Here is a 20,573-nt window from a genome sequence, read left to right as displayed (position 1 = left end):
TTTACACTGCGATTTACACACGTCTGTGGCTCTGATGTGGCCACCAGAGTCGATCACAGCCACTAACCCAAGCTGCACAGTTCAAATACAAAATAAAGTCAAAATGATCACCCTGTGTAGACTCCCAATAGTATTTCAGATCACTAGGAGGCAAGAAATTCAAAGTTGAAATACTTTTATCCTTGTCGTCCATAACTGGTCTTTTAAATGTATTAACTTCATCTGTATGCTACAGCAAAATAAAGTAGGGCATAGACACAATTAACACAATAAACACAATTAAACCAGACAAAATATAACCATTTAGCCATTAAAAACATGAAAAATCAATTGGACAGGCAAATATTGTGGTCTCGCAAATTCAGCTGCTTCGCTTCTGAAATGCTCCTGGTGTGAGTTGACACCCTGTAGAGGACGGAAAAAAACCTCACTGGAGCTGTAATGCACCACAGAAGTGTGCAGAGTAAATAAGGGGTAATGCAGTCATATGTATTCAATATATATATTTTTCAGTTGTAGCCGTTTTAAAAGGAATCTGAAATAATAAACTAAGTGCAATGTAGTGTTGTCAAAAATATAGATTTTTTTGATACATATCAATACTGAAATATCTGAAATGCTTCCAATACTCATTTTCCACAGAATAGATAAATGATACCTACTGTGCTTTCTCACTCTCTCATCTCTCCAACAGCGAGTTGACACACAAACCCGCCTCCCCTCACTCAATAGTTTCATTTGCTCTGGATGAAAATTGTTGGTGTTACATTTCAGTGTGGGATTGTGCGTATTGCTACTGATTCCCACAGATTCTCACACCCAAAGGGCACGCACATAAAGCCGCCTCTCAGTACTATATTGAGTTCTTTTTCGCTGCTTATTGTGCTTAAACAGTCAAATACACACAAAAGGAGTGCTTTAAGTAAACAGTTATGTTAAGTGAACGTAAACAGTTGACAGAAAACGCATGTGTAACAGTATAATGTATCTTAAAGTGACAACAGCCTAATACCTAATACCTGCTGCCAAATTATGAGATAATATTAAAAATATCTATATGGCAGTTTTTTCCCATGGTATCGGTGTCAAAATTGTGGCTAGTAACTTTGGAAAACCACTAGCCACAGTGGCTGGTGAGCAAAAAGTTAATGTCAAGCCCTGGCTGGCGCTCTGAACTGTGCACTAGATGAAGTGAAATGTAAAAAACGAAGTGTATCCAGGCCTTAAACCTTCTCTACATGTTTGTTACAGGTACATTGCAGTGGTGGTCCCTCTGAAGTACAACAGGAACCAGTTTAGTGTTCGTCAGTTGGTTTTGATCACAGCCACCTGGGTGCTTTCCCTGGGTGTAGCCAGTCCTGTCATTTTCGGCTTGAACCAGGTGCCCAACAGGAACCCTCATGTGTGTAAGCTGGAGGACAACCAGTTTGTGGTCTACTCCTCCATCTGCTCCTTCTTCGTCCCCTGCCCTGTCATGCTCCTCTTGTACTACTGGATGTTCAGGGGACTAAAGCGATGGAGCTCTGGTCGTAGCCGCTCACACCTCCGCCGGCCACCCAGAGGGCGTAGGAGCCTATCTTTGCGTCTAGGAGCAGCTCTACAGAAGGAGAAGGGACGGGCAAGGGAGAAGGTGGTGTACCTAATGCCTGCAAGTCTCAGTCCGACTTCTCTCACCCCTACCCCTACTACTCCTGTCTCCTCAGCCAGTCCGGTTACCATTACCACGGACGAGCAGGCAGAAGGTCAGATTCCGGCAGCAGAGAGTGACCCCATGACCACCCAGATGGACAGTGTTTCGGACGCAGAGAACCCTGAGAGGGCCACAGAGGATGAGAGTGGCCGGGAGAACGGTGTGGGGAAGAACCATCGTTCTCATGCGGGACGCCGCCACAGCAAGAGCAACAGGGTGAGCGGACGGGAGCGGAAGGCAATGAAGGTGCTGCCCGTGGTTGTGGGTGAGTATCAATTCAATTTTGTGTTGTGCTTATCTAAATAAGCTTTAAAAAATAATAGTATCTTACAATACTAGGTGAATAAGCTAAAGGTACCAGGGGCAATGCAAATCTCCCTGAAGAGCATACACATGAAATGCCACATGAAACAACTTCTCCACTATACTAGACCAAGATATCATCATTCAAATATCAATCCAAGTGAGTTTAAATGTATATATATATATATATTAGCCTCATAGCATAATTTCCCAGATCATATTTCAAAGGCAGATATCACAATTTGGGCAATTATGCTATGAGGATAACGATCAAATCACATGAGCCAGTATTTTATTCACAATAGATAGAAACATATAACATAGATAACATAACAAATGTTTAAACTGAAATATTTTACACTTTTATCCACTAAATAAGCTCATTTCAAATTTGATGCCTGCTACAGGTCTCAAAAAAATTGGCATGGGGGCAACAAATGGTCTTGCAACAAAAAAGCAAGACATTTTGAAAAGATTCATCTTGGAGAACATCTAGCAACTAATTAAGTTAATTGATATCAGGTCTGTAACATGATTAGCTATAAAAGGGAGGTCTTAGAGAGGCAGAGTCTCAGAAGTAAAGAAGGAGTGCGTAAAAAGATTGTGGAATACTTTAAAAACAATGTTCCTCAACATCAAATTGCAAAGGCTTTGCAAATCTCATCATCTACAGTGCATAACATCATCAAAAGATTCAGAGAAACTGGAGAAATCTCTGTGCGTAAGAGACAATGCCAAAGACCTTTATTGGATGCCCGTGGTCTTCAGGCCCTCAGACAACACTGCATCACTCAGTGGCATGATTGTGTCAATGACATTACGAAATGGGCCCAGGAATACTTCCAGAAACCACTGTCGGTAAACACAATCCGCCGTGCCATCTGCAGATGCCAACTAAATCTCTATCATGCAAAAAGGAAGCCATATGTGAACATGGTCCAGAAGTGCCGTCGTGTCCTGTGGGCCAAGGCTCATTTAAAATGGACTGTTTCAAAGTGGAAAAGTGTTCTATGGTCAGACGAGTCCAAATTTGACATTCTTGTTGGAAATCACGGACGCCATGTCCTCCAGGCTAAAGAGGAGGGAAACCTTCCAGCGTGTTATCAGCGTTCAGTTCAAAAGCGAGCATCTCTGATGGTATGGGGGTGCATATGGTATGGGCAGATTACATGTTTTCGAAGGCACTATGAATGCTGAAAAGTATATAAAGGTTTTAGAGCAACATATGCTCCCCTCCAGACGATGTCTGGAAGACTACACCCAAAAATAGAATTTTAGCATTTTTGGAATTGTCCCAGGTGATTGTAAACATCTTGGGGGCATCATGAACATTCTCCTAAACATCTTCACTTGTGTTCCACAAGTTCAAACTACTTGAAATTAGACAGAGTAAATTATGACATATTTTATTTTTTAGTGAACTGCCCCTTTAAGACATCTTTAGGGAACTCACAGCATCCAAAACAAATGCTGTTGAGCTGCCATGCTGGTCTTTTCAAACATGCCTTGCCATGATCTGGGGGTTTTGAAACGGAAACAATACAGTGTGCGTTTGAATGTTCATTTATGTAAAAAATAAAAAGTCATGAATAAATGAATGAACAGAAATGACAGCCATCGGGTGGTCAAGTATGAGGAAAACACTGCTAGAATGGCACTCTTGGCTATCTAAAAACTTTCTATGGTTCAATGTGACACCTGCTGCTCTCGGATTATTAACATAACAATTGCTTTTCTAACAGAAGTTCTCCTAAGGATAAAATATATAAGGCTGTTTCTAGGGCAATGAAAGCAGTGTGATTCTGACCATATTGTCACCATTTTTCCCCTCACAACTTATATAGACTGAAATCGTGGTGTGAGATCAGCATGCTGCAATACAATACTATAAATGAAAAAATACAAAAGCAGAATCAAAAGGTAACTGACACTATTACCAAGGTGCCCAGAGAGAACAAAACAAACACATTGGGCAACAGATGTAGCAGTGTAAGAATATACATTAAATCCTACATTGTAACATGATCTTCTCCTCCCTAGGAGTTTTTCTGGCCTGCTGGACTCCTTTCTTCGTGGTCCATGTGACTAAGGCGCTGTGTGAGTCATGTGACATCGGGCCAACTCTGATCAGCGTGGTCACATGGCTTGGTTACGTGAACAGTGCCGTCAACCCCATCATCTACACTGCCTTCAACGTGGAGTTCAGGAATGTCTTTCACAAACTGCTCTGCTGTCGCTCCTGAGACCGATGATATTATAAATGATGATAATTATATCACTCAAACAATAATGATTAAAAAAAAAACACCAGGATGATCTGAGCAAACAATGGTCTCCATTGAGAAATTGAACATTACAGTGGATTACCGAAAGGAACGAATGGACATAGACTGGAATGTATTATTGGAATAATACCATTACCATTGAGGAAAACTTCTGATGCCTTAGTTAACCGAAGTTGTAAAATGATTGCTTGAATACTACAGTAGATAACAGAATACTGTTGATTTCATAGCCCAGAGGCATAAAATATGTGAAAATGTCCACATTGAAAATAACAGTCGTCTGTGTTTAAGTGATTGCTATCAGTGTTGATTTAATTATTTTTTAAATGGATTTTCTTATCCTTTTTTTCTAAGGTGTTGTTTGTTTTAAAAATATATGCAGAGTGGACAGGCAGCTTTTTTCATGGTTTAAGAGAAAGTTCGAGCTGTGTTTGGAATGACATATTAGCATACTGAGCAGTATATTGCCTAATATTTTTAAAAATTGTATGCATTATGGACCGATAAACTTTTTTATTTAAAAAAAAGTTGCATTCTAAATTGTTGACCTTGACACATAGTTTACTACAAGTACGATTCAGTTATCATCTCTTATATGGTTATTGTGCACATTTATTTCAAGCATGTGTAAATGTAAGCACACAGAAAATTTGCATACTGCACATAGTATGCATATTAAATAATAGAATAGTAGTACTATATTTCATACTGGAAATATGCTGTCTACTAGAAGTATGGAAGTATGCTTATGCTATTCTGAACGCAGCAATTCATTTTTTAAAGGTGCACATGTTGAGATAAATTTTCAAGCCCTGTAAAACCATGCAAACACAGCCAGGGAAAGAGTGGCCTGTTAATCAGAAATCTAATTTTCTTGTCTACATCACCTTTAAACTCTGTTAGTTAGAACAAATGATGTTAAGAATCCTGTGGCTTCATACAAAGAGGAAAATGTGCCAGTCATTGGGGGTGTATATGCAGTTGCCAAAATCAGTGGATTCCTTTCTCTGCCTTAGTGCACACAGTCTGCCAATTTAGTTTTGCTGCAAGTGTGATTCACAAAATGTGTACATGTGCTCAGCAGTACCTGATAATAAACTGCATAATAGCATGGGGGGGGGAATTGTGGGGATTATCTGGGGTGGATTATAGTAATTGTGCTTCTAAGAATCAGTGTTGTAAAGAGTCTCGTGGAATGAGTTTTGCTGTTCTTGTACAGGATCATCAGTGCATCTGTCACATTATAGAGATATATGTGCTTTCCTGCTTAAATTGTACAAATACTATATATATATATATATATATATATATATATATATATATATATATATATATATATATATATACAACCTATATTCAAAATCAAATTTAAATGTGACAAACAAAGGTTTATGATTTTCAGATTTGTGAAATTAACGTTCTCAGACGTTTGGATTCCATATGTATGTATATATATATATATATATATATATATATATATATATATATATATATATATATATATATATATATATATTCTTTGTATTTAATACTTTTATTCAGCAAGGAAACATTAAATTGATAAAAAGTGACATTTAAGTCATTTATAAAGTTACAAAATATATTTCAAATAAATAAATGCAAAGAATCCTGGAACTGTTTTGAACATTGCTAAATCAGCATATTAGAATGATTTTTTAAGGATCATGTGACAATAAAGACTGGAGAAATTATGCTGAAAAGCTTTGCCATCACAGGAATAAATTGCCTTTTACAATATTCTATCATATAAAATACTTTTTAAATTGCAATAATATTTTTATTTTTTGCTAATTTTGATCAAATAAATGCAGCCTGTAAAAGCATAAGAGACTTTCAAAAATCATGCTGACCCTAAAATTTTGAATGATAGTGGATAAACAATCCTTCAAAAGTTCTTCATAATAAATGTGAATTTCATAAGACAAGATTTTAAACTGCAACAACAGACCAAGTGACTTGTTTTTTGTTTTTTTTTACATTTTGTCTTCTATTGCAGAATTTTTTTTTTTTGCAGTGTTAACACAATCCATGCAAACAGCCTAACTGCATGTTTATGATAACGATAACAATCACAGGATGACATTCCGAAAAGCACTCCATAATTTTCAAACCTTTTGAGCTGAACACTGATTAATATCTATGAATCATAATTGAGACACAATGTATCCTGTGATTTACAAATCAATGCCCCAAGGAACTACAGGAGGTGAACTATATCTGTAGTCACCAGATAAATACTTCCTCAAAATGAAAATTTGTCATTATTTACTCACTCTTATGTTGTTTCAAACCCATATGGCATACGGTGTCAGTTCACAGGTCAAAATGATGATTTTAAGGATGAGTAAATGACGACAGAACTTTATTTTATATGAACTGTTCCTTTAAAGTTGTCTTGTTTGTCAGAGGGAATGAATATGGCACCATCCACAAGCAGATATGCCATTAATACATGCAATTCCCCCTCAAACATGATGTTCCAGCGCTCCATTAAACTCTTTCTGCCCTATAAACACAGCTGTCAAAGCCCGTATGAGAACACAACAAAGAGTGACTGAGGAAATGAGGGCAATTTGTGTTCTATATTGCTTCACTAGACAGGAAATTCAGATCTAGGAGTCTGCATAAAAACCTTGGGAAGGATGTTCTTATAGCTAGAGAAAATGTAGAGCCTGTCGGAAAAGATCTCCAGCTGACATGATGAGTTCCTCATGATGTAAACATTCAGCTGGTATTCATTGTTTTGGATGTGTAAAAAAAAAATCCCGCAGTGGGAAAAAGCCTCATGCTGGTCTGTTTAACCAGGGCTGATGACTCTTCCATGCCTCATGCAGAAAGTGGGTGTCCACACTCTCAGCGGTACACATAAATAGATTAAAAGGATTGTGTAAGCGCCATGCAGACCCACAAGTAACCACGGAAACAAGGCACAGCAAGGTGGAACACAGGCCATGCTGAAGGGCAGGATGGGAGTCAGAGCTTTCTAGCCACTTAGCGCCTGCCGTACCAGAATTAAATGTCAAATCATCAGTTAATGAGAATTGGTTAATGAGCTGGAAGTTTACAAGTGACTTTAAACCACCGGAACTTCTGTGCTGGATTATGGGCATTATGGATGTTTGGAGTGTTCACTGCTGCATTACAGAGAGCCAAATTTAATATGTGTAAGAGATTCAAACTCCACATGAGGGTGTAATTTGTCAATCAGTGACTGTGCCATTTAAAAACCACATTGGAGTTTTATGGTTTTTAGTTCATGTCTATTAGCTTTAAGGTAATATGCTAGTGTAGTGTAATGTAGATTTTTGCATTCTTTCTCTTCAGGAAAAACAATAAGCAAAACATTGATGACTCATCCTGCACTACTCATATTGTTGTCCAATCAGCTTTCTGTGAGAATGCCCCCCACCCCGGATAGAGAGTAGGGTGGGGACTTAATTCTATCCATTGGTTGTTGATTGTATGGAGGGAGGCAGATCTGAATGCAAGCTTGCGGTCGATTGTAGGAAAAGGGGCGGGGTTTAAGTGGACTAAATGATTCGAGAAGTCCGATATAATCTAAATAACCACAAATTAGGGCTGCTCGATATATTGCGATTTATCACTAATTTTATCGTACGCGATTTGGCAAAGGCTGCGATTATTTTATGCGCAGCTTGTCAGAGCTGTACGGCTCTGTGATCAGTATTAAATGCTTCTCCATCTGAAAGCCAGAGGGCGCGCTTGTGCAGAAACTCTAAATATGCCCTGCCGCAGAAGTAGATAACTTCATTCCAGGAAATCCCATACTATCGCTGTAGCTGAATAAACAGAAGATTGAAATTGATTAAACATGACAAATAAACGCACAACTGCCTTATTCTGTTTAAGATGCCACATCATCTCACAGAAGGACGCTCAACTGTTGTTATGAAGTGAGTTTGGAGTAAAAACATGTTATTAATTGTTGTCTTTTGTTGGACAAGATGTTGATAAATGCTTCTCATGTCTGGAAAGATGTTTGACGTGTTGCCTTTTCAAATGTACATTATAAGTGTCTCGCACTATGTACGTTATAATCGCACTAAGAATTGTGTTTAAGCGTGATTTCAATGTTATTTTTCATATCGTGCGATAAATCGTGAAGCCCTATCACAAGTCATTTATGACAAATTGATTATAATTACGAGGTCAAAACAAATAAAAATGTTACCAAGCCCAGATAATGACTCATTGTGGAATGTGCCTCTTTATTATGCAATAGTGCGACAAAAGACCGCCTCTGCAGAAGAAATTCACTTCGTCATTGAAACTTTGGCCCCGCCCACCGGCATGTTAGTCAGATGACGAGGAAAGAAGAGCACAGCATCACTCACTGGGCTAAAAGTAACATTATCTTCCAAAGGATCCTAATGCTAGGAATGTGGTTATTAATTTTCAACAATGTGAATGTCTCAGTTGAGCATTATTTATTTGTATTCAGTACATTTCACTGTGGATACTTCAGTGAATAAGTCACAATTTCGACGCAGGCTTTGCAAACAGACTTTTACGATATGGACTCAGCAGTAATGCAACAACATGTAAGTAACTGAGTTCATTCTAATGCCTGATCTGTGTCCAGTGAATTCTGATATGTAATGGTTCATGTACAGTCAGATATTCTTTGTCTATGTGTCAGTAAATCAAACCAGTGACTAAACAGTCACATTGTTTCTCTTAGTTGGATGAAAATAATCTGTCATTTAAACTGTGATTAATTATATTTAGAAAGTGATCAAAGAACACTCCCTTTACAATCGCCGGAGAAGTTATGGAATCTCGCCAAAACTCCTGTTATAATAAACAAATCTGTTATTTACATTGTGTATGCACTGTTAGTTATGATAAAAGCATTTGTTAGTGTGCAGAAATTGAGATGAGATCATTGCATTTATACACTCAACATAAATGTGATCGGATCCAATGTTCCCATTCAGTCGGTCACGTTCGACGTACGTCGGACAGACCGACGAATAGGAATCTCGCTAGAGAGGCCAATCTACTTCGAGTGTAACTAAACGAGCCAATGCACATTGGCATGCAATCATATGCATCAGCTGCTCGCCTCGCAGCGCGGGTATATAATGAGCAGCAGGTGCGTTGCATCTTCAGCTTTTCGCTTCGGAGCCAAACCTTCTATGAAGACAGCTACTGAAAGCGAGTGTGGTGAACGAGTCTCTCTTCAAGACGTCTCTTTGTTGCGAGGTGCAGGCGGACAGCGCAGCAGCGGGGCCGATTCTCCTTTTGTTTTTGTTTTTGCCTTTAATTTGATTGAGCAAAGCTGTAATCAGCGTGAAGGCCGTTCTCACGGCTGGTGAAACGGTGCGCCTAGAGCGCTAAAAAGCTGTTGTTACAGCTGGTAAGAGGAGCGCCTTCAAGGAGAGTGCACACGACAGGCTGCACATTCCCTGTCTGTGCTGCAGCGGCTATTCCCCTGCGTGCTTCAGCACCTAAAAGAGTCAGTCCTTGAAAGAGCTAACACGAGTAGTTCGCGTCTTTTTAAAGATGTCGTTCTACTTGTGTGTTTCTGGATGCGGTCGTTACCTGGCGCCTCGGGATGGTCACCAGCGCTGTATCGCGTGCTTGGGCTTAAGGCACGCTGAGGCAGCGTTTGTGGATGAGTCATGTACCCATTGTGGGAAGATGACCATCGCGGAGTTGCGGTCGAGACTCCACTTTCTGCAAAGGGGTGGAATCCCGGTCCCGACGCCTCGCTCCAATCCTCCTCAGAGGGTTGCTGCGAGCGGCGGGGCTGGTGACTTGAGGATAACGGTGAGCGCGCTTCCTTCGGGGAACCAACCCCCTAGGAACCTCCCCCCTCGTGCGCTCCGCAGCCAGGTAGAGCTGCCCTCGGAACGTGGTGGACCACCCCAGAGGTGTGTACCATCCGTTTCCTTCGGAGCTCCCCCAGACGACCGGATGTCGATCGCTGCATCGGAGGGTGAGCCTGATACTTCTGGGGAGGATGAGTCGGCGCAGTTGCCTCCTTCGGGGTGACAACTGTGCCCGACACGGACCCGGAAATGATGGCTATGCTTTCCCGGGCCGCCAACAGGGTCGGGCTCGTGTGGAATCCTCCACCGTGTCCCGAACCCTCGAGGTTGGATGACTGGTATCTCGGGGTGGCCAGGGCTGGTTCTCAGCCCCCCACCCCAGTGCCCTTCTTCCCGGAGGTGCATGAAGAGCTCACGGGCACGTGGACGGCACCTTTTACTGCCCGAAACCGTGTCGGTGGGTCCTCCTCCCTCACCACCCTTGATGGCGGGGCAGCGAAGGGTTACACGCGCATACCCCCTGTGGAACGGGCCGTTGCTATGCAACTGTGCCCTAACTCCACCTGGCGGGGGAGCCGTCTCTCCCTTCCCGGGCCTGTAAGTACTCGTCGGATCTTACCGGCAAGGCTTATCAGGCCTGTGGGGAAGCTGCCTCTGCCTTACACGCTATGGCGTTGTTGCAGGTCCATCAGGCCAAGGCACTGAGGGACCTGCACGAGGGTGGTCATGATCCACAAGTTCTCCAGGAACTTCGTGCCGCGACGGACCTCGCGCTTCGAGCGACGAAGATTACGGCGCGGTCAGTGGGTCGTGCGATGTCCACTATGGTGGTCCAGGAACGCCATCTCTGGCTGTGTCTTGCGGACATGAGGGATACCGACAAGGTCAGGTTTCTTAATTCCCCCGTGTCCCAGACCGGCCTTTTCGGCGACGCGGTCGAGAACTTTGCCCAACAGTTCTCGGCTGTACAAAGGCAGTCTGAGGCCATCAGTCACATCCTGCCGAGGCGGTCAGCTGCTGCACCCTCCACCGCCGGCGGCACCTCAGACTACCCGTCGCCGAGGGCGCCCCCTGCAGCCGCCCCGCTCCCGCGCCCCAGCAGCAGCAGCCTCCATCCAAGCGGCGCCGTGGAGCCGGTCGCGGGCGGGGCGCCCAGCCCGTCCAGCCACCCCCCAAGAAGAAGGGTGGCAAGGCCAAGTCCAAGCGGCCCTAGGACGGGCGACCCGGAGATGGAGGGGACTGCTCTTCAGGAGGTGGTGAATGCACCACTCCTTCCCCGGAGGAGGGCCGGGTGGAGAATCTTTTGTTGTTTCCTTTGTTCCGCCGCTGGCTCAACGGCCAGCGGTACCCAAATTTTCAAGAAAAGAGCAGTTTCCTTTATCTCCGGGTCCGAAGAGGGCTCGGAGAGCAGTGGGAGGGCTAGAACCTCACCACTCTCATCCACCTCTTCTGTCGCCAGCGGACAGCAGCGAGCAGCAGGTAAGCAAATCCTCGACTGCTCCCTCTGTCCACCCGTGGAGGCAGGTAAGTGTTGCACAGCACACTGTGACCCCCGCTTCGGGCCGCCTCACACAGAGAGCCTCCCGGGCCGCGTCCCTGCGTTCCACCTCGCTGCCCCGCGGCGGGTACGCCGGTGGTCCCCTTGGTGCCGCTGGTGCGGTCTCTGGGAGCCTGGCTAGCGCTCCCCAGTCCGTCTCGCTGGCTCCTCCGGACCATCAGGCTCGGCTATGCGATTCAGTTCGCCCGGCGTCCCCCCAAGTTCAGGGGCGTCCTCTTCACTTCAGTGAAAGATGTCGATGCCCCTGTTCTGCGTGCGGAGATTGCAGTCCTACTGGCGAAGGACGCGATAGAGCCGGTCCCTCCAGCCGATTTGAGGTCAGGGTTCTACAGCCCCTACTTCATTGTACCCAAGAAAAGCGGCGGGTTACGACCGATCTTGGACCTGCGAGTTTTGAATCGGAGCCTTCACAAGCTACCGTTCAAAATGCTTACGCAGAAACGCATTTTTCGAGTGCATCCGTCCCCGAGATTGGTTTGCAGCGATCGACCTGAAGGACGCGTACTTTCATGTTTCGATTCTTCCGCGACACAGGCCATTCCTGAGATTCGCGTTCGAAGGTCGAGCATATCAGTACAGAGTCTTACCCTTCGGGCTGGCCCTGTCTCCCCGCGTCTTCACGAAAGTCGTGGAGGGAGCCCTTGTTCCCATGAGAGAACAGGGTGTTCGCATTCTCAACTACCTGGACGACTGGCTCATTCTAGCACAGTCTCGGGATCAGTTGTGCGAACACAGGGACTTAGTGCTCAGGCACCTCAGCCAGTTGGGGCTTCAGGTCAACTGGGAGAAGAGCAAACTCGCCCCAGTGCAGAGGATCTCTTTTCTCGGTATGGAGTTGGATTCGGTCGAACGGGTAGCACGCCTCACAGAGGAACGTGCTCGGTCGGTGTTGAACTGCCTGAATACGTTCAATGGCAGGACAGCGGTCCCACTGAAGTTTTTCAGAGGCTCCTGGGGCATATGGCGGCTGCAGCGGCTGTAACACCGCTCGGGCTGCTTCATATGAGACCGCTTCAGCACTGGCTTCACGGCCGAGTCCCGAGATGGGCGTGGCAACGCGGCACGTTCCGGGTGCCAATCACTCAGGAGTGCCGCCGAACCTTCAGTCCGTGGTCGGACCCTTTGTTTCTCCGGGCAGGAGTGCCCCTAGAACAGGTGTCCCGGCATGCTGTGGTTTTCACAGATGCTTCTGCCACCGGCTGGGGTGCCACGTACAACGGGCATGCAGTCTCAGGGGTTTGGACGGGACCCCATCTGCATTGGCACATCAATTGCCTCGAGTTGCTGGCAGTACGCCTTGCGCTGAGCCGCCTCAAAGGCCTGCTTCGCGACAAGCATGTACTGGTCCGTACGGACAACACTGCGACCGCTGCGTACATCAACCGCCAAGGTGGTCTACGCTCCCGGTCGCATGTCGCAACTCGCCCGCCATCTCCTCCTGTGGAGTCGGAAGCATCTGAGGTCGCTTCGCGCCATTCATGTCCCCGGTGTGCTCAACCGTGTGGCCGACGAGCTATCACGAGCTGCGCTGCCCGGAGAGTGGCGACTCCACCCCCAGGTGGTTCAGCTGATCTGGAGAGAGTTCGGAGAGGCTCAGGTAGACCTGTTTGCCTCACCAGAAACCTCCCACTGCCAGTTGTTTTACTCTCTGACCGAGGGAACACTCGGGACAGACGCACTGGCTCACAGCTGGCCCCGGGGCCTGCGCAAATATGCGTTTCCCCCAGTGAGCCTACTTGCACAGACCCTGTGCAAAGTCAGGGAGGACGAGGAGCAGGTCTTGTTAGTTGCGCCTTACTGGCCCAACCGGACCTGGTTCCCAGAACTCTCACTCCTCGCGACAGCCCCTCCCTGGCCCATCCCTCTGAGGAAGGACCTCCTCTCTCAGAGACGGGGCACTCTTTGGCACCCGCGTCCAGACCTCTGGAAACTCCATGTCTGGTCCCTGGACGGGACGCGGAGGTTCTAGGTGACTTACCCCCCGAGGTACTTAACACCATCACTTCGGCACGTGCACTGTCTACGAGACGTGCTTACGCCTCGAAGTGGAACCTGTTCGTCGAGTGGTGCTCTTCTCGCCGAGAAGACCCCCGAAGATGCTCGATCGGTGTCGTGCTTTCCTTCTTGCAGCAAGGGTTGGAGCGTAGGCTGTCCCCCTCCACCCTCAAAGTCCATTCTGCTGCTATCTCCGCTTACCACGACCACATAGATGGCAAATCTGTTGGTCAGCACGACCTGGTCGTCAGGTTCCTTAGGGGCGAGACGGTTAAATCCTCCTCGTCCCCCTCCATACCCTCTTGGGACCTTACTCTGGTGCTCAGAGCACTCCAGATTGCTCCCTTTGAGCCTTTGCTGTCAGCAGACTTAAAGATTCTCTCTATGAAAACTTTGCTGCTGGTGGCATTGGCCTCCATCAAGAGGGTAGGGGACCTGCAGTCTTTTTCGGTCGACGAATCGTGCCTAGAGTTCGGGCCGGGTGACAGCCACGTGGTACTGAGACCCCGGCCTGGCTATGTGCCCAAGGTTCCTACCACTCCCTTCAGGGATCAGGTGGTGAGCCTGCAAGCGCTGCCCTCGGAGGAGGCAGACCCAGCCCTGGCTTTGCTCTGTCCAGTTCGCGCCTTGCGACTGTACATAGACAGAACTCGAAGCTTCAGGACCTCAGACCAGCTCTTCGTCTGTTACGGAGGCCAGCAGAAGGGAAAGGCTGTCTCCAAGCAGAGGATGGCCCACTGGATAGTGGATGCCATCGCCCTGGCTTACCAAGCTCAGGGCGTGCCCTGCCCGCTCAGGTTGCATGCCCACTCCACGAGAGGTGTGGCATCCTCCTGGGCGCTGGCTCGTGGCGCCTCGCTAACAGACATTTGTAGAGCTGCGGGCTGGGCGACACCTAACACGTTCGCTAGATACTATAGCCTTCGTGTCGAGCCGGTCTCCTCCCGTGTTCTCGCCTCAGGTCAGAGGCACGGAGAGGCCCCGGCTTAGTGTCGGCTTGCTGCGCTACATGCGCATTCTATTCTCCAGAGAGTCCCTACGGGCAGACCCTGTTGAGTCCTCCGGTTACCCTTCGGCAGCCGACGTGGCGGAGCGTCTGGCGCCAGGCCTATACTCCGTTGTATCCTTGAGAACCGGATTTAGGCTGGGTTCCATATGTGTGACCCTACGGGGATCCCATATGGCTTTTTCCACGGCTGCTCCTAAACGAAGCCCGTGTCTTTCCCTCTGGGAGAACCCATCTCTCACCGAGTGGAGTCACCCCAGTTCTTCCATATGTTGTACAACCTACAAGGTTAGTCCATATGTACTTATCCATATAACTCCTTCGGGGAAGGATATGGCTTCCGCAGCGTTCCTTATCGCATGTAAGGCTACGCTTTCCCAGCGTTATCCAATTGTCGCACTGAGTGGGTTTTGGGAACAACAGTGATCGACCCTCTCTGCGTGAGCCTGGTCCCACCGTCCTTAGGCAAGGGGGTTCAGGTGGCTCACGACAGAGCGCTGGAAGAGGGCAGCCCCTGTGGCGCTTTGGTAGGGATTCCTATTCGTCGGTCTGTCCGACGTACGTCGAACGTGACCGACTGAATGGGAACGTCTCGGTTACATAGGTAACCCTCGTTCCCTGAAGGAGGGAACGGAGACGTACGTCCCGTCGCCACAGGCGTTGTCCTGCTGATGCTGCCGCCTGCTGGGTTCGGCTCCTCAGCGAAAACCTGAAGATGCAACGCACCTGCTGCTCATTATATACCCGCGCTGCGAGGCGAGCAGCTGATGCATATGATTGCATGCCAATGTGCATTGGCTCGTTTAGTTACACTCGAAGTAGATTGGCCTCTCTAGCGAGATTCCTATTCGTCGGTCTGTCCGACGTACGTCTCCGTTCCCTCCTTCAGGGAACGAGGGTTACCTATGTAACCGAGACGTTCATCACTGCAACCTTTCATGCCACAATCTAAATATAATGCCATAGATCTAAATGTAATGCTATAATCAACACTTTTCATGATCAGTCAACTTTGAGAACTGTAATAATAAAAATGGGTCCCACTTTATATTAAGTGGCCTTAACTACTATGTACTTACATCAAAAAGTACATTTTCATTCATTTTGAATTGCAAAACACTTTTGCTGCTATTGAGGTGGGATACGGGTAAAGTTAGGGAAAGCTTTGGTGGTATGGATAGGTTTAAGGGTAGGGTTAAGGGTTAAGGGATGGGTCAACAGTGTAATTATAAATGTAATTACAGATATTAATTACAGATGTAATTACATGCAGGTGTTTTTAAAATATAAGTACAATGTAAAAACATGTATGTACACAATAAGTGCATTGTATCAAATGATTAATTTAAATGTAAGTACATAGTAGTTAAGGCCACTTAATATAAAGTGGGACCTAAAAATGTGCTAAAAGTTTTCGAGAGAATTCACAGTTCCACATGTAATACTTAGCTATTTAATATTAGTGAAGATGTTAGCCAATCACAGCAGTGGAAGTCTCACAGCAGACACGCCCCTTCAAACAGAGTGTTCAAATCAGAGGGCTAAAATAAGAGTGGGAAAAATGCCTTTTATTTCTAAATTATGACTATTTTTGCCGTAAAAATCATGCTAACATTATAAATGCACCCCAGAAAACAAGACCCTTTTAAAAAAAGGGGACGGCACTTTCAATATAGCCTGTCCAAACGTTGTAACTTTAACAAGAAATAAATCAACCAAGAAAACTGCACTTGTAAAGTGATGTATGGAGTCTTTTTGCATGACTTATTTATTCAACATAAATAGTCACAAATGCAACAAAAATGTAGTCACAATTTACCCAAAATGAGTCAACACATTAATAAGTCGTGGGATATATAATTTGTGGTCATTGATATTTCACGACGTCATGTGAGGGGCATACTTACACACTGCTTCTTTAAACAAACAACAACAACAAAAAATGTTGAAAGTTGAAGGAGAATGTTTTTATCATTACATCTGTCAGGAATTGACTGGAGTAATTAGTGGGTCCATTAGGTGGCAACACTCATATGTTCGCCAAAACTTCTCAAAGAAGAAGATCAAAAATTCCAATTAAAACAACAAAAGATGGAAACAACAACAAAGGACAAGAGAGAAGGTTAAAAGGTTCCCACATTTGAATAAAATATAAAGTGAGTACAAACAAAGTGCACAAAACAGTGGTGAACATGCACCAAATGTGTCTGACTTTAGAACACTCAACTGTGTACAAGATAGCAAGCATGTACATGTATCACAACTGAAATAACCTACAATGTTGTTGTTATATAAAAAGCAAGGGACCAAAATTCTTCCAACTAGGATGTGTTTTTTTGATCAACATCCTTTGTAAGTCATGCACTTACACACATCAGCTGTATAATAGCTGTTAAGATCAGGTGTATAATAAATGAGAGTGTAAAAGATGACATTGACATATTATTATCCTAACGCAGATCAGACCTATTGAAAGAATAAAAACCATTCTCACGCTGCAGTGTCATAATGACTGACAGTGTCAGTTCAATCCTGTCAGGGCTTTTGTTGTTTGGTTCAATTTAATGTGAGATGATATAAAATAATCATCTTAGTCCTCTTGTTTCCTTCTTTTTTTTCTCTCCCCTGTGGTGCTACTGTGGTACAATGATATTACCAGATCTCCTTTTTTTGAGTAGCTCTGAATATCTGATTGCAATTTCTGTTTCATGCCAACTTCAATAAACTTAGTCTATACTATATATAGCGGGACAGCTTTGTGCTAGCTACATTAAAGTTTTTATTTCAGATTATCCTTGCATTATTAAAACATTAACAATAGTAAATAGGAATTATTAAACAGGAAAGAACTGCTTAACTACAGTTTACTGCTGAAATCTGTGCCATTTTGAATGATGTGTCGCTGATGTGATCAGGTGGTACAGAGCGTAATTTTTAATGACAAGTTCTGCGAGGACTCTTTTTGCAAGTCGGCATCTCATATGGTAATTTCGCCATGGTGTGAACACAATTGTAGAGGGTAAGAGAGTAGGTCATATGGAAAAATATTTTAGATTGAACACAGTATGAATACTATATTCTGTAAAATAGTAACAATGGTTTGCTAGCTATTTACAAAAGTGTTAGCATGCTACATGCTAATCATAGTGCCAATTACAAAAACTCTTGCTAATTCTTTGTTAGGTTTTGGTACTTTGTGTCTCATTTCATGTTTATTTAATATATCATAAGTTTTCAGTTGGAACAGATGATCAAGACTAGGTATATGTTTTATAGACAAACTGCTGTTCGTGGATATCCTCTCTGTTTTACTATAGAGGGTGTGTTATATCTTGGGTTCATTTAAACAACCTGTTGCTTCAAGCACACAAGACTTCCTCTCTGTCCTTGTGTCCTGATTTAGGACAGATAAAACGTGGCTGACACAGGAACTAGAGACAAATAATGTTTGGAGGATTTGTACCACTGCTAAAATTTTAAAATGTCCCTATTATGCTATTTTAAAGGTTCCTAATTTTGTTTTGGTGGTCTCCTACAATGCATCCAAGGTCAAAAAACACTTTCACTGCACATAACCTCTTTTCTTGCAGTGTTTGAAAATGGTTTGTTTTCAATTCAGCAAGTCCTCATCCTTGGAAAGTGCATGCAAAGTGGATTCGCAGTGCAGAAATCAGTGGCTGCATCCAAAAACTGGACAATGCTGCCTTCTGAGGACACATTTCAAGGTAGGAAGGCATCAAGGCACGTCCGAATCCAATGTTAGCTTCACTTCCTGTTTAATGAGATACCTTCATCTGATCGATTTTTGAAGGAAGCATAGATGTATCCTTAGCTGCCTTTAATATCCCACAATCCTGTGCTTCCATTCTGTGACAGTTGAGCTAGAAAAATAAAGATGGCGTCCGAAAGGGTGTTTTCTGCTCAGTTTGTGTATAAATGTACGGTTTTGATCAACATATTCCAGTTTTGATGTCATTTCTATCGAGAAATTACTACTGTAGTAATTAAATATGTGTTTAGTTCTCACCAAAGCTCGCGCTATATTGCTGTAGATCATTAAACTGTTACGCTGCCTCAGAAGTCTGTCCGAAATCCGTTTCATGAGGTGCCTTCATGCACAAACGCTGCCTTACAAGTCATTGTTTGATAAGGCAGCGAGGCAGCAAGTCAGCTACCTAGGTTTTCGGACGCAGCCCGTATGTTCTCAACATGCTACAACATGTCACTTATCGGCTACAACTATAGTTTTAAGGGAGGGGCAAAGCAGATTTTGTTCGCAGGCAGCCAATGAAGACCATAGTATGGCGTTAGTTAAGAGGTTTGTAACAGGAAGTGAGACTGGAATGGCTGAAGACTTATTTAAGTAGTTCAGAATTGATTCTTTTGTTTAGGAGGCAGTAACTTTAATTGTCACTTTGATCTTTAAAACTTTGCAGACCTTTTACATTCACAGACAGCTATATTAGACACACTGCATGAAAGGTAATATTCAAAAAAGCATAATAGGGGCATTTTAATGAAATTAAAAAAGAAAAAAGAAATTAAATTTACATTGTTAAGATACATTAATAGGGGGAAAAGGCAGAAATAATAATAAATTATAATACATAAATACATTATATATTAAATAAAAAATAAGTAATTCAAATAAATAAGTACTTTTTTTTTTCATTTTAGTGCCTTTGGTTTAAATTCTACGGCTTGAGAAGGACACGAGAAGAAAAGTAAAGAAATCATAAGAAGTGAGGGAGAAATAATTACAGTGTAGCAAATGAGAAAAAGTCTGTATGAGATCAGACCACAATTAAATTCTCATTTTTGAGAGTAAATGCTAATGCTGTAATAACACACTTTTTCACATTCCAAGAATATCTAAATGTCTAAATTAGTTTTGCGTCGTTAATGTACTCGTGCTCTCTGGGTGAGCGCACAGAAATGTGTGCTTTTGATATTGCTGTCATTTTAATCATCTCCTTTTTAAGCCAAGAACGTTTAACTACTTTCCAGTTTTCTACAGTATAGTAAAATAAATAACTTATTTAGTCATGCCAGCAGTGTTACTGGAAGGAATTTATAAAAGCATCTCACACCCTCTACCATACTCTGTAATTAACACCTTGTCTGTTTAACAGGCCTAGTTTTCTCATTAGTCTGAGAGTGAAAGATTCATTCAGATCACTCACATTAAAGTAACTAATAACAGCTATGGGGGAGACGATATTGATCCAGGGTCGTATTGATCTGGTTGCCTTGTTTCGTAATTTGTCATAAACTAGTCTATATTTAATAAAATATGTTCTCAGATTTCATTTATTGTGCACATAACGTTAGACATATATCTGCAGAAATCTAATTCGCGTCCCAATTCGCATTCTATGCGTCCTAAATAGTATTCGAAAAAAGAATATAGTATGTCCCAAATCGTAGTATGTTGAAATGAGTATTCCAAATGGTGTACTTTTTCCGGTTAGAATTCGAAGTGCAGATCCGTGTACACTTCTAACGGCTAATATTGCCCATAACACATTGCGCTGTGGACGAGGATTCGATTAGAACTACAAATACGAATAAAAAGTGTTTAAAAACTACAAACATGACGGACGTGCGAGGTACGACGGTTAAGATAAAGGGGCTTGAATGATTAATAAGCAGTGTCTAACCTGACAAAAAGATATTTATTAAATGTTATCCACATTATATTTCATCTGCAACAGCATTGTGAACTTTTATAACGATGTGTTTGGTCATTAACTTTTAAATGCATCATAATGCAAAGATGAGGAGAGTTCTCTGCATGAAAGACCCATGACTGGCAGATCAACGTGCGACTACATTTCTCTCCGAAACGGTAGGAAAATAAATGTAATTCAATGTGGAGGATTTTAACTATGACAAGATGACTGACAGGGTAGTTTAAACT

The 20,573-nt window shown here is 43.7% G+C and overlaps 1 protein-coding gene across 2 annotated transcripts in view; it reads left to right on the top strand.

The window, feature by feature from the left end:
* drd4-rs (dopamine receptor D4 related sequence) overlaps positions 1-4,818 on the top strand; it is a 63,531-nt gene extending 58,713 nt beyond the window's left edge. Inside the window, exons 6-8 of one of the 2 annotated variants that reach the window (XR_010895600.1) lie at positions 1,252-1,955; positions 3,838-3,913; positions 4,034-4,079. Coding sequence is in view for 1 of the 2 variants with exons in the window: in XM_067391076.1 (XP_067247177.1) it covers positions 1,252-1,955; positions 4,034-4,236 (907 nt within the window). In the remaining variant the exon portion in view is untranslated. Of the gene's footprint in view, positions 1-1,251; positions 1,956-3,837; positions 3,914-4,033 lie in introns of both variants that reach the window. The other variant, XM_067391076.1, reaches the window with a different exon arrangement.
* Positions 4,819-20,573: the final 15,755 nt, after the last annotated feature.

The sequence above is a fragment of the Chanodichthys erythropterus genome, chromosome 8 (assembly GCF_024489055.1).
Source record: "Chanodichthys erythropterus isolate Z2021 chromosome 8, ASM2448905v1, whole genome shotgun sequence".
Taxonomy (NCBI): Eukaryota; Metazoa; Chordata; class Actinopteri; order Cypriniformes; family Xenocyprididae; genus Chanodichthys; species Chanodichthys erythropterus.
Note: the sequence above shows the minus strand (reverse complement) of the source record. Positions and strands in the feature narration are given on the sequence as shown.